The sequence below is a fragment of the Choristoneura fumiferana genome, chromosome 5 (genome assembly GCF_025370935.1).
Source record: "Choristoneura fumiferana chromosome 5, NRCan_CFum_1, whole genome shotgun sequence".
Taxonomy (NCBI): domain Eukaryota; kingdom Metazoa; phylum Arthropoda; class Insecta; order Lepidoptera; family Tortricidae; genus Choristoneura; species Choristoneura fumiferana.
The window spans coordinates 13,600,127-13,618,541 of record NC_133476.1 but is presented as its reverse complement, the minus strand read 5'-3'; the positions used below and the strand labels follow the sequence as shown (position 1 = coordinate 13,618,541).

The following is an 18,415-nucleotide window of genomic DNA, read 5'->3' as shown; positions in this document are numbered from 1 at the left end:
TAAAACTATGTTACTTGGTGACACGGCAGGATATCAAAAAGGGTCTCCACTCAGCATGTGTTGCCGCACATTATGTGCAGTAGCGCTGGTTTTGTGTGGAGCCCAAAAAGGAAGTTGATATCAAAAAATTTCTCATACCTATAACTCCTAAAAATAAGACAGGTGAGAATATTGTGGACAATGTAAAAAGATGTTTTGGAAATAAATTATTATTATTATTATATTTTTCGTGGTAAGTACTTTTTAGGGTTCCGAGCTAAAAATAAAAAACCAGCCAAGAGCGTGTCGGACACGCCCAAGATAGGGTTCCGTAGCCATTACGAAATAAATCAAGTAATATTATGTGCGTTATAACACAATTAAAACACTTACTACAGTCTTAAAATCTATTACCAGAAAAAGAGCGTATCTTCACGGCACCTCCTTTTGTTGAGAAGCGCAGTTTTTCGGCAATAACTCAAAAACGGTATATCGGATCATGTTGAAACCAATTTTCGTTGATATTATTTATTAAGCGTTATCTTTCCATATTTTTTGGACAAACGGTTTACAAGATAGACACAATTTTTGCTACTTTGGGAGCGATTATTTCCGGAAATCTTCACTAAATCAAAAAAGTTTTTGAGAAACCTTAATATATTTTCAAAAGAGCTGTCGAACTATGTGCCACACGTTGATTCGAGTTAATTTATTTTTTAAAATTTCTGTTACGTCTATGAAGTGCCACCCCTCCCCCCCCTATAAATATTTATTTTTGTAATTTAACTACAAAACTAAATAGCGGCTTTGACAAGACATCTGTACTCCAAATTTCATTGATATACATCTTGTAGTTTTCGAGTAAAATGCCTGTGACATACGGACGGACGGACAGACAGACACAGACAGACAGACGGACTTGATGAAACTATGAGGGTTCCGTTTTTGCCATTTTGGCTCCGGAACCCTAAAAATGGAACCGACTACAAAAAACATGAAAAATATTTTCTTCTAGTTTAAAGTCGGTGGCGCAACACGAGCCAGCAGGAGTGATTGAAGCCCAGTAGGTGGGGTAGACGACTATAGTTCCACTCCTGCTGGCTCATGCTGAGGCACCGACTTCAAATTAGTAGAAAAATATTTTTAAGCTTTTGTAGGTAGTCGGTTCCATTATTTGTTAAAAAAAAATATCACATCACTTTGTCGACGTAGTTCACATAATAATCCATGCAATACACCTTTATAGCATTAGCTAATCTCTCTCTAAGCTAAACCACAGATAGATGGACGGACGGGCTACGGAACCCTGAAAATTATTATTATTTTATGGAACTATATTTTCTGTCACTTCAATTTAGATTTGTCACTAAACTGCGATACCCTAATTATTATATCTACCCCTAAGAAATATATTGGTCATCAAATTAATCAAATCTGTCTATGATCTGTGTATGAGTGATCAGATTAATGTAAACCTGTATCCTACATTATTATAGTTTGATCATAAAAATTCGATCATCAAAATAATAGATCTGTCACCTAGTAAATTGATCAGTTCCTTAATTCGATACCTCTACCTATTCTACAAGGCAGGTCAGGTTAGGTGTACGACGACGAGCGAAGCAAGGAGGAGTGTTAGGTAGAACTGCATCCCTCAGTGCGCGAGCAGAGCGAGCGAAGCGAGCGTGCCGCGGCAGCGGCCGGCGAAGTGCCAGATTCGAACATTTTTTGCTAATACTTGTATGATTAATATAAATGTTTGTGGTAGATACTTCAGTATTGGATGTTTGTATGAATTTATAGTATATTTGTATGTATGTCTACCCGTTAGCACCCATAAATAAATAAATATCACGGGGCAATTCACACCAATTGACCTAGTCCCACAGTAAGCTTAGCAAAGCTTGTGTTATGGGCACTAAGCAACGGATACCTAAATATAATTGTCGCGCATTCTATGCACGAGTCGCCGTAAAACAGTTGGTAAGTGTCAACCCTGCCTTATGTCAATCTATATTGCGATGTGGCAACGTTTTCCTTGTCTATGCTTTAACCGATCCTCTTGTGTGTTAACCCTTCGGGTGACAGAATACGGCGCGTAAAGGAATGCGAGAGAGAGGGTATTTGAGGCAGAAAGACATTTTGCGTGTGGATTGCGAGTGCGATGGCATGGCTGACTCCTCGCGGTGACCAGAGATGATCCTGGTAAGTGCTCATGTATATATACGCTTTTATAATCGATATATCTAGCTACATGAATGTGGAAGAATGGGTCAGCTATCGGTCATTCAGAAGATCCATTCTTATAGAGTCCGGGACTCCCATGAGTATGTATCGGAAGCATACTGGCAAGCCATTGTAGTACGGTCGATTATGAGTTGGAGCATACGGGTCGGGCCTGAAGGGGTAGGAAGGAGGGCCCCGTGGCGGCACAGCCGCCATGTCCAGCTGGTGTCAGGCTCAGGGTATTATAGGGCTTACGACACCCATAATCCCTGTACAATAAGTTCCCCTAACAGCAGGAACTGAGGATACGTAGGACACCAAGGCACACTTACGCAGTGTCTAGACTGGAGACGTAATCGACTGTACAGAGAGGGTAACTCTGGGTAGACCAGGCCCTCATATTATACAAGGTGAAGCCACTGTAGATAAGACCATGTATATACATACATGTTATTAATAAAGATACACGACCGAAGTTAACTTCTTCTTCTACATTCACGTGGCTAGTATTGTGTATCCTTTAGTTCCATTTATCGTCCCAACGAACCTATACCCCCCTATTACGAATTCAGGCAAACGGTTTTCTTATCCGAGGGTCTAGAGGGCACGATAAAATGGTGGAGATGTGCTGGGATATGAGGTTGGGAAGCCGGATTGAGTCTGGTTTTTCCAGTCCCAGATTGCTTTATTGTTTCTTTGAGTTGACACGTCATTAGATGCAACTGCAACTTCCGTTCTTTCTCTATAGCTGCTGCGTGTTTTTATTAAAGGAAATAAAAACAAATTTGTTTTGTTTTATTACGGCCTCGTATGTGATTAAATGTCGAGTTATCATCGATGCAACACAATGTCAACACAACTCTTTATTTAATACCTTATTATCAACCTACAGATACGGAACGTACCTCTTGGCATAGTCTGTGGTATTTCTGGTTTGGTTCAATCTGTGTCTGTTGTTTATGGGTGCGTTTTTCGTATTACGCTGTATTATTATTGTTTGCGACATAATTATGGTTTTTTTTAATCTATCCATCATGTAAATAATGAATTTCTAATTATAATTAAGTTATAAAAAAAAAGAAATAGGCCAGCATATATATTCATTTCTGACAATAACAAGATTATACAGATTTAGTTAAGCTTGTGATGGAGAATCGGAACGCACCGTAATGATTATCTATGTAGGGGAGAAATGTCAGTCTGGTAACATTACGTTTTTTTTTTTCCTACCGCTTTTCTGTTTTCGAATGTTGAATTCAATGTGGAAAACTTATTAGATACTCGTAAAATAAGTGCTCTAATTGTGTTCTCGGAAGTGCGCATTTGCGATCTTTATCTGGAAAGTCATATTTATATGCATCGAGGAGCGTTTCTGAAGTATGACGCGGAGTATTTACAGGTATGTTGTGCTACTTGTTGCACTTGTTACATGCGAATAACCGGTTAAATCTCTAATGAAAGATTATAATGCAAGCATTTTTATGCGTTTCAGTCGTGACAAGTAGGAAACGTATCCGCACGCATTCTCATTTCTCGCAAGCGAAACGACAGACATCAGTACCTGACACAGCGCCAGCACTGTGCCTCCTATATTTGGTTGGCTTAGGTAAGTTATATAGTACATAATTGCGTTATATTAGTGCAGACCTTTTGAGCATTTAGCCTCAGTAACTTTGAGCCAGTGTGTATGAGTATTTCAATTAGTGTTAACTACTTACAGCTGACATCATGGCGAGTTCCCAAGCTAGGCTTGTCCTGAGACAGCTAAAATTGAGGGAAGTTGCAGCTAGTGCTAAAGCTCTGCTAGTGAAGTGTAAGGAAGAGGGCGCACCTCAAGAAGAATTTGTGTCCCACCGGTTGAAACTCAGACAGTGTCTCGAATTACTCGAGAAAGAAGTATATCACCTGTTAAATACATCTGGGGACACTGATGTAAGCGAAGTAACACAGGACCAGCTTGAAGCTGAAGACACATTAACCGAGCTTGAGACTGCATGGGAGCTCAGCAAAAGTCAACTACGAGTTACCCAAAAGGCTAAATTGCCTGAGCTAGGCCTACCTACATACGATGGTGATAAACTAAAATGGAGTGAGTTTTGGGACAGATTTGTGGCAAATGTAGATGATAGAGAAATCGCAGAGTCAGAAAAGCTGCTTTATCTGATGGGCTGCCTCAAAGGACCGGCTTTAGAAACCATATCTGGATTAACCGCAACTAATGCAAACTACTCAATAGCCGTAGATACCTTGAAGCAGCGATTTGGCTCTAACAACATCCTAATAGATGCCCATTATACAGCGCTTACAAACTTACCAAAGGCGGATCAGTCCAGCACTAGCTGTCGCAGCGTGTTGGATAACATTGAAAGAAATCTCAGGGTTTTGGAGAAACTAGGCGAGCCAGTCAGCGGCAACCACCTAAGAGCATTAGTGCTCTCCAAATTTCCAGCGAAGGTCATACATGAACATCACCTTATTGGGGAAAAGAATGATGATTTGGTCTCCATTAGGAGCAGCTTGGACCGGATCATCACTGCTATGGAGAGGTCGGCTGCTCTTATAAGCCATGAAGATTCCACTGTACCCGGGTCAAGCACCACGGAAGCCCTGCAGGTTCGAGTTGAGGCGCGCCCGCAGGTCAGCCGTAAGCGGAAACACAGCAAGGATCACGAGGCACCACCAGCAAAGAGGCCAAAGAGGCCGTGTCTCTTTTGCAACGCGAAGGGACATCTGAGTGCCGATTGCCGTCGATTCCAAACTGTGGAAGCTAGGCAGAAAAAATTACACGGAAGATGCCTACATTGCCTACGACGGAACCACCAAACAGCCTTGTGCAGGAGGAAAATTTCTTGCTACCGCTGCAAGGGCGACCATTTAATGGTGTTTTGTCCAGTCCCAAGTGGTGAGTCAGTAACGGCAGAAGCTGCAAATGCTATTGCATCTTGTATCCATGTTAATCGTTATACTTACTTGCAGACCGCGGTGGGAACTCTACAAAACCCTGAAACCAAGAAATCAAAACTTTCTCGTATCTTGCTGGACTGTGGCAGCCAGCGTAGCTATATCACGCGACAAGCTGCAAGTATGTTGAACCTGCAGAATCTTCGGGAAGATTCTCTTCTAATTTATACCTTTGGAGCGTCTAAACCTCAAAAACTGTCTAGCCCTACAACAGTAGTCGACATTCTAACCAAGCGTGGTATCAGTAAACAAATAACAGTTAATATTGTACCAAAGATTACAGACAGAGTTCCAGTTGCTTTCTCGGAATATAATGGAGTAGATGTAATTGCTGACGATGATACAGCTGGAGAGACTGTTGATTTACTTATAGGCAATGACTGCTACAGTGCCATCCTTAGAGACAATAAAGTCCAGATCGCTGAAAATCTATATTTACTGGATACGGACTTTGGATGGGTACTATCTGGAAACATAACTCCAGGGGAAGTCGACAATGCCCTATCTGTTGTGACATATTGTCAATGCCACATTCCTAGTTGCCCGTACTTTACTGAACCTGATCTGCCGCTGAGAAGTATAGATGTGCAATTCCTATGGTCTCTAGAAAGTATAGGGATCACAGATTCTCCAAAAGCTACGAGACAAGAAGAAGCAGTACGCCATTTCAACAACACCGTGCAATACCAAAATGGCCGATATCTGGTCAAATGGCCGTGGATTCAGTACCCACCAGATTTACCATCAAATTTTGGTCTAGCCCTAGGTCGATTAAGAAGCACTCTGAAGAGGCTCGATACGGCAGCTCTCGATGAATACGAGTCCATCTTGAAGGAACAACTACACCTTGGCATTATAGAAATAGTCGATCAAGAAGACGTACAGAAAAGTGATCACCCTCTTCATTATTTACCCCACCATATGGTTAAGCAGAAGGGAAAGAAAGGGAGAATCGTGTACGACGCATCTGCAAAGACGACAGGGCAGAAGAGCCTTAATGAATGCCTATACAGTGGTCCTTCTATGCTAGAAGATCTAACAGCTCTACTTTTGAAATTCCGTACAAAGAAAATAGGCTTGATAGCCGATGTTGAGAAGGCATTTCTTCAAGTAGCCCTTCAAGATGAGGATCGTGACGTGACGAGATTTTTATGGCTAAAGGATGTAAACAGAGGAGCAACAGAAGACAATTTACTTCACTTTAGATTCTGCAGAGTACCGTTTGGAGTTATATCAAGTCCTTTTCTTCTTACAGCCACAATCCAGCATCATATGACACAATCAAACGAAGAATTAATAAAGACTATTTCTCATAAGTGCTATGTTGATAATTTAGTGACGGGAGCCAACTCTGTTCAAGAGGCCATGAAGATCTACAATCAGACGAGATCTAGCTTTGAACAACTATCTATGAACATACGAGATTGGTTATCCAATGATGAAAAATTTATGAAAACTATACCAGAAGCACATAAGGCAAACCAATGTGATGATGTCAAGGTACTCGGGCTTTACTGGAATCTCTCTAAAGATAGATTAAAACTTAATGTAACACCGAATCACTGCGACATAAGCAAACCAGTGGATACAAAGAGGAAGGTGCTTCAGGCCTTAGCTCGTGTATACGACCCTTGCGGGTTTGTATGCCCACTAATATTACCAATGAAGCTTATCTTTCAGAACATTTGCGGGATAAAAGCGAAATGGGACGCCAAGTTGCCTACAAATATGATCTTGTCTATACAAGAGGCAATACAAAACCTGTATACCTTAGCCGATATTCAGATACCCAGATACATAGGGTCAGACACATCAAAAGGTGACCTCACGTACCAACTTCACTGTTTTACAGACGCGTCCAAGAACGCTTACGCCGCAGTTGTCTATCTGAAGGTGATAAGTCCAAAACGAAGCTCAATATCTTTCCTAATGGCGAAATCTCATGTATCACAAGCTAAAGACAAGGATGATCTGAAGATTCCCAAATTGGAGTTACTCGGGTTTCTAATTGGGAGCAGACTCTTAAAATACACCAGGAATAATCTAGAGCTTGAAATAGCCAAAGAGTACTTATGGTCAGATAGCATGGTAGTGCTCTGCTGGATGAAATCGAACAAGCTCCTCCCTCCCTTTGTTGCGAACAGAGTTAACGAAATTAAAAGAAATCATCCTAATACTGAGATGTGTTACATTAACACAAAGTCGAATCCTGCTGACATCGCTACGCGACCAGAACTGTTTAAAGAAAAAATGGACCTTTGGTACAATGGACCAGAGTTTCTTGTCAGAGATGAATCCACTTGGCCGGAAGACCGGGTATACCAAGAACATCAAAACCTTCTTTCTTTTGGGGAGGTCCTGAGCGACAGCTCAGGTGAACACAGACGTGAAGTATCCATGGATGAGGAAGGAGGCCTGAGCGACCCCCTAGAGCTGAGTGAAGGCCCAACCAATCCTAGAAAAGATGACTCAAACTACCAAGGTCAGAGCAAGCCCATTGAGTACAGTGAATATCCCACCGATGAACTCATGGAGCTAGATAATTCCGATAACCAACAAGAAAAAATCGACAATCAACTGGTGTCCGACGGAGCTGAAACTATAAGCAATATAATAGAATTGCAAAAGAAACACTTCCCTGAAGAACTGGATGGGAAGAGAACGCATCTGGCGAGAAATCTAGATCTCTTTTTAGACGTGGATGGCGTTCTGAGATGCCGCGGGCGTATGGCAAATACAACATGGAGCTACGATAAAAAATATCCAATATTATTACCCAGAAATAGTCAGTTTACGGACAAGATCATTAAAGACACTCATGAGCGTAATTACCACGTGGGGCCTTCGCATACATTAAACTCTATCAGAGAGCGATACTGGATCCCACAAGGGAAACCGCAGGTGACGAAGGTGCTTAGAAGGTGTCTACAATGTATGAAGCACGGCGGAGGACCGTATAGGCTACCGGACACACCGGCGCTACCACCAGAGCGTGTGAACTATAGCAAACCCTATACCTATACGGGGGTAGACTATTTTGGCCCTCTGTTTGTGAGTACACCTAGTGGCAGAGAAAAACGATGGGTAGCCTTGTTTACCTGTTTAACAATCAGAGCTATCCATCTGGAGATCGTGAAGGACCTTTCAGCGGAAGAGTGTCTCCTAGCGTTACGGAGGTTTGCGGCTACTAGAGGTATACCGCATAGGATGTACTCTGACAACGCAACGTGCTTCAAACTAGTTTCAGAAGTAGTACAGCAGCCATACTGCATTGTGAATAAGATCCAATGGAGATTTATTCCCCAACTTGCTCCATGGCATGGCGCCTTTTATGAGAGACTTATAGCCCTGGTAAAACACTGCCTCAAAAGAATGTTAGAAAAGCACCTGCTCAATGAAAACAAGCTATTGACAGTACTGAAGGAAGTGGAGGCGGTATTAAACACACGGCCCTTAACAAAAGTGGGTACTGAAGTAGAACATGTCCTGCGACCAGCTGACTTCTTAAGTCTAGGGGAATGCTTAACAACGAGACCATCTATGGCAGAAGCTCCAACGGGGAGTACAGCCATAAAAGGTGACCTGATTGAGAGCTGGAAAAGAGGACTCAAGATGATGGAAGAGTTTAAAAGAATGTTTATAGGACAGTACCTCACAAGTCTCAGGGAGCGGTACAACCACGCACCAAAGCAACCCAGGGTTAGGTCCCACCGTAAACCACAAGTAGGCGACCTTGTGCAGATAAAATCAGACCATAAAAATAGAAATCAGTGGAAGGTGGGCAGAATTGACGCGTTGACCGAGGGCCGTGATGGCGAGCACAGAGTTGCAAGAGTCAAGGTTAACGACTCTATAACTACACGTTCCGTTGGGCACCTCTACCCCCTGGAAATAGAGGATGACGAGCCAGAAGCAGAGGCTCTATCTGGACAACAGAACGAGGTGATTGAGAGGAACTTACCAGATGACACAACTCCAGAGGCACTAGATGATCAAACTGACATCGAGAGGAATACTCCAGTAGACCGCGCAGAGACTAGCAATCCTGAAGTACCACCACTGGAGGAGCAGTGCGAAGAGGGGGAGCCTGTGAGGAGCAAGAGGGTTGCTGCCATTCGTGCCAGGGATAAAATCCTGGAATGGACGCGGCACCTACTCGCCCTGCTGCAATAACCTCTTTTCTTGTGGGGAGTGTCGCGCATTCTATGCACGAGTCGCCGTAAAACAGTTGGTAAGTGTCAACCCTGCCTTATGTCAATCTATATTGCGATGTGGCAACGTTTTCCTTGTCTATGCTTTAACCGATCCTCTTGTGTGTTAACCCTTCGGGTGACAGAATACGGCGCGTAAAAGAATGCGAGAGAGAGGGTATTTGAGGCAGAAAGACATTTTGCGTGTGGATTGCGAGTGCGATGGCATGGCTGACTCCTCGCGGTGACCAGAGATGATCCTGGTAAGTGCTCATGTATATATACGCTTTTATAATCGATATATCTAGCTACATGGATGTGGAAGAATGGGTCAGCTATCGGTTATTCAGAAGATCCATTCTTATAGAGTCCGGGACTCCCATGAGTATGTATCGGAAGCATACTGGCAAGCCATTGTAGTACGGTCGATTATGAGTTGGAGCATACGGGTCGGGCCTGAAGGGGTAGGAAGGAGGGCCCCGTGGCGGCACAGCCGCCATGTCCAGCTGGTGTCAGGCTCAGGGTATTATAGGGCTTACGACACCCATAATCCCTGTACAATAAGTTCCCCTAACAGCAGGAACTGAGGATACGTAGGACACCAAGGCACACTTACGCAGTGTCTAGACTGGAGACGTAATCGACTGTACAGAGAGGGTAACTCTGGGTAGACCAGGCCCTCATATTATACAAGGTGAAGCCACTGTAGATAAGACCATGTATATACATACATGTTATTAATAAAGATACACGACCGAAGTTAACTTCTTCTTCTACATTCACGTGGCTAGTATTGTGTATCCTTTAGTTCCATTTATCGTCCCAACGAACCTATACCCCCTATTACGAATTCAGGCAAACGGTCTTCTTATCCGAGGGTCTAGAGGGCACGATAATAATTATATAAATAGTTACATACTTAAATACATAATTAAACACCCAAGACCCGAGACCAAACATTCGTATTTTTGGTAGAATAAACTTTGCTTAGTTTGGGGGTGTAATTTGTGAGAAGATATTATTATTATTATTTCATTCATTGTATATCATTATCGTCAAATTTCAGTAAATTATTTGATGGTCAATATTTTTTGCCAGTGATTATAATTAAGTTTTAGGAAGCCATTTCTATATTGTTTGGTGATTCAGTTTTAGTGACACATCTATTATTTTGGAACCCAATATAATTATTTGATGATCAATATTATTTCCGAGTAATTTTTAAATAATATTTAGGTAACCGTTTTGATAAAATTTGGTGATTCAATTTAGGTGACAGATCTACTATTTTAGGAGCAAATATTATTTTTTAGGCCGCCGAAAACGCATGTATTAGATGATCAATAAAATCATACCCTTATTTTATTAACTTTTTTTTGGAGAAGTGCATAAGATAACACTGTCTTCCGCGGTGACCATTTATTTTGATAGTTTGATTTTAGTATTTGATTACTTAAGTATAGCAAATTGCGGTATGATATTTCAGCATTTTCTCTCATTTCCTGTAACGAGTAATACGTTTAAAAGGCCCATTACATTGATTTTGCTTTGAATGAGATTTCCTTTCCGCTCTTCTCCATTGACGTTATAATCAATATTAGTTTAATAATGAATACCCCATATCAACCTTAATAAAGTACAGCCGAACAAATTGAATCATGACCCAGGGTGGAACCTTTGTGCTACTCATGTCTTGTTGACATCTCATACTTTTGTCAATGAAGTCATAGTGAAATTGATTATTAAAAGGTTCCACCCTGGGTCATGATACAATTTGTTCGACTGTACTTAAGTACACATCGTTTCTATAAACTACACCAAATCCCAACTCTATTATTAAAATAGATTATTAAATAGAGTTGTGAATTGATGACTCTATTATTCAACTTAGTACACGAGTTCACTTGTAATTTTGTGTTACACTTTTTTTATTTTATGTTTTAGAAGTAAAGCCTATTCACAATAACGAGAAATTGTACCCAACTTATCAAAGCTTCATATCATAAATGGAACAGACCAAGTTGGAGCTCCCAGCTTAACCTTAGGTGTACGGGGAAAATCAATTGTTTGTGTACGACGTTTGAATAATATTTATCATTCACTGAAAAAACAGTATTAAACAACATATAGGTACCTAAGTGAACCAAGAAGCCAATCTTTAATACTTAATTATTATTGTTATAAGAATGGAAACGCTTACTAGAATAATTGAGAAATAATCGAGAGTATGTTGTATAGAGCCCGTGAATGTGATATGATGAAGAAACAAGAGCAGTGCCTAAATTTCTTTATTTATGTATGTACTTACTTATTACTGTTAATTTTTAATTAGACCTTGAATAATATTTTACTATGCATATGGACTACGCGCGTAAACATTTTGTACATACCTAGCTAATGTTATGATGAATCTATATCTTGTAGTACAAAGTATTAGTTATTGAAAGTTTAATAAAGACGAATTGATGTTGATTTGTTATTGTTATTTTTATTGAATTACGTTCGCCTGAATGCTTTACAGAAGATTATTTGGCTACCGCAGAATATGAAGTGACCTACTTACCTGCATTCTCAAACATGATGTTAGTAAAGTAAGCACTAGAGGTACTAGAGTACTAAAGCAGAAAAAATAAAAGTTTTATTGATTCGGGATTTGCTTTGAAGAAATCTATATGAATAAACTGCACTATTTTTATCTTTTCTTCTCCGTTACCTAACGTGCACCACAGCTTGATCTGTGCGACACATACATTTCTGTTTTAACATGCAGAACCCGTCCACTTCCACAAGAAAGATACAGCTAAAACGTTTCAAACAGTCTACAAGTTCATCTTCAAACCTACCAATACCCAAGCAGACAACACACTTTGTCTACGGATTGTGACATTTACAGGTAAGTATAAACGTATAGTAAGTGAAGACTTTTACATAATGATACTTCGACACAGCCTCAAAAGATAGGTACTTAACAAGTACCTACATTGTTACCAAGTAATAGGTACATAAATAAAACTACAACTACTTTCTGTACGTAATTACCTGTAAATATCTTACAAGACGTTTTTAGGTAGGTATCCTTGAAATTTTTCTCGTATTAACGAGTCCCAGAAGGCGCTTGACGGGCAGCGGCACTGCTCCACTGCTCACTGAGTCTGTAGTGATGGGACATGTGAATACACTCGCGAATAAATAGGTATAAGTAAACATTATATAATAAATATTGTGGAACAATGCTATCAGCATAATTCAAGCAAGTAAGTAAATGGAAAGCATTCGTTGCTATTTTAACTGGTAATTTAGATTTTTACAAGTTTTTATTTAACTTGCAATGCAATGTTTACTATACATACATGTATGTATGTACCTATGTGCGGGTCAAATCTTACAAGTTGAATTTGACCCACTTCCAGTGGTCGGATTGACTTAAAACTTTGCATACTTATATAAATCCGATGACAATACAATAATGGTAGTGACATCCTGGTGTCTAGCCAGGATCGTCTCTGTAGAATGGAACTCCTCAACGGTTAATGGCATCGAATTGAAATTTGGTACGGAAATGTAGTATAACAATGCAAGTACAGTCAACAAAAGTACTGTCAGCAAAAAAAGCTTGTATTTAATTATTTTTTCTAACGCACGCCAATTAGGATGACTATATGTCAAGGATTGTCGCATGATAAAATTCACAAAGTATGGTACAGTCACCAGCACCAATATCTGACACAACCAAGCGTGCATAAATATTGATACGACTCTATTACTAGGGTCAGTAGGACGTGTCAGATATTTTTACACGCTTCGCTGTGGCAGATATTAATGCAGGTGACTGTACTAATCAAACTTGAGCATTCACTTGTAATGCTCATTCTAGCGAATGTTACATACAGGTAAAAGCTCACAAAATAAACAGCGGGGCTAAGTACTACGAAATTCGAAGTTCGTATCTTTCCGACCCTCTGTCACACTTATACTATTTAATATTAGTTTTACAGTTTACAAAATATCTATTTATCTATGTAGTCTTATGTAGTTAATGGTGTGTAGTATGTCTTTATAACGGCCCGAGGGTTGCCGACGGTGCTGGCTGAAAATCAGCGCTGGGGTGTTTTTAACGCTTCAGCATTATGCTGAGCCTATGTCCGATTCACAACCGCAATAACACATACCTTTGTGTTGTTTTTTTTGTACCTAATAATATTGTTGTCTTGTGTTGTGAATAAATGTATTTTCTTTCTTTCTTTTAATACGAGAGTGAGAGGGGCGGCACGATACGAACTTCGATTTTCGAATTTCAGAGTAGGCCCCTCAGGGAGCGTTTTCGTGAACGTTCTAGCGAGCATTCAAGCGAAACAACGGTTGCTTCGAGCTTTTTGCCGAGCGTCCGTCCGACATCATCGTGGATAATAACATTTATGACGATCATTTCGTTATCGCAGCAATGTTTGGCTCTTGGCTCAGTTTGTTGTTCAGAACGCCAAATTTAATAACCTAACCTAATCAACAAAAAACCCCGACACTGTCACTTCAAAGTTCAATATCTCTAAACGGCGGGACCGATTAAAAAAAATAAGGCACTATTTAAGGCACTATCAAGCTCGGAAATTCTAGGTACTTCTCAATTTTTATAGGAATTAATTTTTACGATTTTCTTGTATTTTTCTCTCTCAATTATACCTACCATGAACGCATCACGGAATGATGACGAACCGGAATCGTCAATCGTTTCCCACCGCTAGCTCAGTTTTTGCCGCCATTTTCGTATAGTGCATACAATACAATACACTCTTTTTTATTATTCTTATCTCTTATCTTTTATATTACTCTTTATTGTTACACCAGAAATAGTGAGCGATACAGAAAACAGGTACACAGAGAAAATTACAAGGTAAGCAATAGGCAGCCTTATCGCTTAAGAGCGATCTCTTCCAGGCAACCTTTACTTATTACTTATGCCTTATTGTTAAAATTCCGAGCAACATAATTACAATGCATGTGTTAGTTAATCGAGAGAGAAAATGTGTTTGGTTAAATCACTCACATATAGATACCCACGCATACAACACGCACATCACAAAACAAATCCATCCAATAAAATTTATATTTTTGGTCGAAACAACAATATTTTAAAATCACATAATAGGTCGAAAATACAAACTGAGACATGGATGCACAGAAAAACCAGAAAAAGAGACCAGCGCTGGGAATCGAACCCAGGTCCTCAGCACTCCGTGCTGCGTGCTATAACCCCTACACCACCGCTGGACAGGAATCTAGACACGAGTGAATCCATGTCTCAGTTTGTATTTTCGATATGGTTTCACGGGATACCCGTAAAAGTAACAAATTTGGAGTTGAAATAAAGAATACAAAAAGACTCCAAAAAACCAATCATAATTTGATTGCTTAGTAGCGACATCTCTTGTCTGGGTGAGCGGTTGGATCCGAAAGAGTGTGACGTCTCTCGATGAGAGCGGAACATAGATGTCGCTAGTGCTGCTGCATAAGTAGCGTAATAGAAATAAGCAACCTGAGATATGTACAAGCATAGGAAAAATTCGTGTCTAGATTCCTGTCCAGCGGTGGTCTAGGGGTTATACCACGCAGCACGGATTGCTGAGGACCTGGGTTCGATTCCCAGCGCTGGTCTCTTTTTCTGGTTTTTCTGTGCATCCATGTCTCAGTTTGTATTTTCGATATGGTTTCACGGGATACCCGTAAAAGTAACAAATTTGGAGTTGAAATAAAAAATACAAAAAGACTCCAAAAAACCAATCATCACATAATAGGTACTTACATAATTTGTGGTGTTGAAGCCTTGGCTCTTCTAGCAAATCAATATCCTACTAAATTCACGAGCAGAATCTCTGCACAAGCTCTTTAATTATCTAACGCCTACTATTTACATACGAACCTCTATTAATTGGGTAAAAGGATACAATCTGACGCAAACTTTATCTAAAATAAGCCTTTTAACTTTTGCTGTGTCAGTGGGGTAGGTATGTATAGGTAAGGCCTACTGAAAGAATTTTAAGCTTTCCTTATCATTGGACGGGACTTTGCACGGGACCTTCCGCTGGGGAGTTATAAAATAGATCGAGTGGAATGAGGGTCACTTCACTTTGCAGGCGATTTATGGTGGAAAGGATAACCGTAATTTGAAGTCATTTAAAATGATAAAATAATGTTTAAGGTACGATTGTCGACTCTTGTTTAGACTAAGTTTTTTTCCCTCCCTTCTCTGTGCACCTGCAGGGCTACTACGAAATTCGAAAATCGAAGTTCGTGTCGTTTCGTCCCTCTGACGCTTATACTATTTAATACAAGAGTGAAAGGGACGGTACGATACGAACTTCGATTTTCGAATTTCAGAGTAGGCCCTTTGTGCCTGTGCGAGCGCAATACACGTTTTTACGAGTGAGAAACAGATTTTATTTATTGAAATCCCCAGCACTCCTAAAACGAGCCCCTATCAATTTAAATATAGTGCCTGCTCATCGCGTTGCATCCAGAGATGTGTGAGGATGTGTTGCGAGGAATCTATTTTTCATGCACCAAAGAAACGCTTCATTTCCATATCCTCGCACAGCACATCTCTGGTGGAAACGGAGCCTTAGGCTGTAAAGTATATTGACTTTTATTTTTATTGCTAGCTCCTATTTAAATATTTAAGTATCTTAGTCTACCGCCTCTACCTAAAACTTCGTGGGCTTTGTACCTAGGTTAGCTCGACAAAGGTCTCAAAAAATGTGGCAATAAGGTACTTAGATAGAAATTACGTTTTTGAAGAATATCGTGGGCCACTTTAAGTTTAGGTAGTCATAGGAAACGATTACTTACAATGCGGTTTCCCACTACTTCCGGTCTGAACGCGACCCGAATCAGTGAAAATAAGGCCCCGAGTAGCCGTAGAACTGTTTGTAGGGAAGTTTACTAACTAGACCTGTGAGAAATCGGATGACGGAACCATACAAATATACGACTACTCCTGACCGTACGAGTATTTCACTGATTCCGATCTGACATAGTGCAAAACCATTGACAAAATACGAGAGCAGCGTAATAAACAAACATAAACACGAGCATTATAATGTTTGCAAGGATATATTTAACTTCTCGCTGCTTCAATTAATAAGGAAACCGTTAGCAAAAACGTTTGTAAGTATTTAAAATGTAAGCTCTCTATAATCTTATTCTTCAGTCTGGCGTTCACAATTTAAATGCAAAGTTTAATTTGTAAAGTCACTGGTATCGTTTATTTAAGTAAAGTGATGTTAGATATTGTCTATTGAAATGGGCGATACCGAATTTCAACTAGAGCGAAGAAACTCCCGAATATAATGTACCTACCTATAATTAGGAAGGTAAGCGGAATAATGCAGATTATGAAACTCACGACGGCTCTTCTTTAACAGTGAGTAAATTTTATATGTAATGTGGGGGTCGTGTCTCGGTGGCTAGATGTAGAGATAATCGCGTATTACCTACCTATATTGTGCTATAACCACCTTCTCACCTTCCCTTCTGTTTAATAATAGAATATCAATAATTCCCTTTTAACGCTTCTTGGGTTGAACTGTAGTTATAATCTTTAAGTGGAAGACTTATTAATTAAAGAAAATAATATGCAGTTCTAAATAAATCGGCTGGCATTTAAGCCAGAAGGCGTTGAGTTCCTACCTTGCCCCTGCCCTACCCTACCCTACCCAACCCTATGCAAATTCCATCCACATCGCCACCACTACCATCATCTTTCTTCCTAAAATCCTGCCCCAATATTTCGGTTTTTCCAGAAATAAATAGAAGTAAGGTAAGAAATATTCTAAAAAATATTTTTGGCTCGAGCCTCGGCTCCCAAATCTGAGTTTTACGGAATTTATGTGCAAAATTACATATTAAATTTACTAAAACCTAACGGTGAAGGAGATTTGCAAATGCTTGCGAAGAAATTCAGTTGTTAACAATTAATAGAAAGTAACAATACATTACAGTGCGACTTAGACATTCATACCTATCTACTGTTTGTTACAGTTTTATAATATCACCATCAACAGCAGGAAGACGTCCACTGCTGAACAAAGGCCTCCCCCTTAGAACGCCACAATAAACGACAACTCGCCACTTGCATCCACCGGTTTCCCGCAACTCTCACGATGTCGTCAGTCCACCTGGTGGGAGGCCTGCCAACTCTTTGTCTTCCGGATCGTGGTTGCCACTCGACGACTTTTCTCCTCCAACGGTTATCTGATCGGTTATCTGGTTTTATAATATAGCATTAATTAATTCTTAAAAGTTTTCCTTCTCTGTTTTATCAAAACAAGAACTGCCCTAAACCTATCTACCAAGCCTTACCTTATTAACCTTTGCGTGCCTTTGCCGACTCTTAAAGTATGAGTAGGTACTTGCCGAAATAAGGAAAAAATAACTTAAGTAACACAATTGAATGAGTTCGTCTTGACAATTTCCCTAACAACCGGAAAACGTAGCAATTTCCTTCGGAAAATTATTATTATTTAAAGTAAATAATGCGTTTACTTACCTACACTGTACCTCAGCTGTTTGTGATGACGTTTTTAACATTCATGATCATGATACACCGACGACAAAGTCGAGGGTTATGTTTTAACTTCGTGTACAGTAAGGTCGGGGTACTTTTGGCCCTTGGGATTAACTCGGCCCTATAGGGAACAGTCGTATGAAATAATATTAGCGTCAGCGGGACGGTACGATACTAACATCGATTTTCGAATTCGTAAACATCGATTTTCGAATTCGTAGTAACCTTACTGAGGCCATATTGCCTAACGTTTCTGCAGGGCTACTACGAAACTCGAAACTCGAAGTTCGTATCGTATCGTATACCGTCCCTCTCGCTCTTGTATTAAATAGTACAAGGTTGTCTTGCAGGAAAAAATAAATCTAGATTTAGTAGTTAAGCCTGGCTTAAGCTTGACAGTTCCATACATTTTGACACTACTAAACTGAGCTTAACGCTAACTCGAGATTTATGTGTTTCCAGCAAGTAGCCATAAGTGTCAGAGGGACCGCACGACACGAAC

The 18,415-nt window shown here is 40.2% G+C and overlaps 1 protein-coding gene across 1 annotated transcript; it reads left to right on the top strand.

The window, feature by feature from the left end:
- Window positions 1–3,776: 3,776 nt before the first annotated feature.
- On the top strand, window positions 3,777–17,640 carry LOC141428203 (uncharacterized). The gene is made up of 3 exons (XM_074088035.1): window positions 3,777–3,811; window positions 3,926–9,619; window positions 17,388–17,640. The coding sequence occupies exon 2, from the start codon at window positions 3,934–3,936 to the stop codon at window positions 9,337–9,339; it is 5,406 nt and encodes a 1,801-aa protein (XP_073944136.1). The 5' UTR covers window positions 3,777–3,811; window positions 3,926–3,933; the 3' UTR covers window positions 9,340–9,619; window positions 17,388–17,640.
- The last annotated feature ends 775 nt before the right edge of the window (window positions 17,641–18,415 follow it).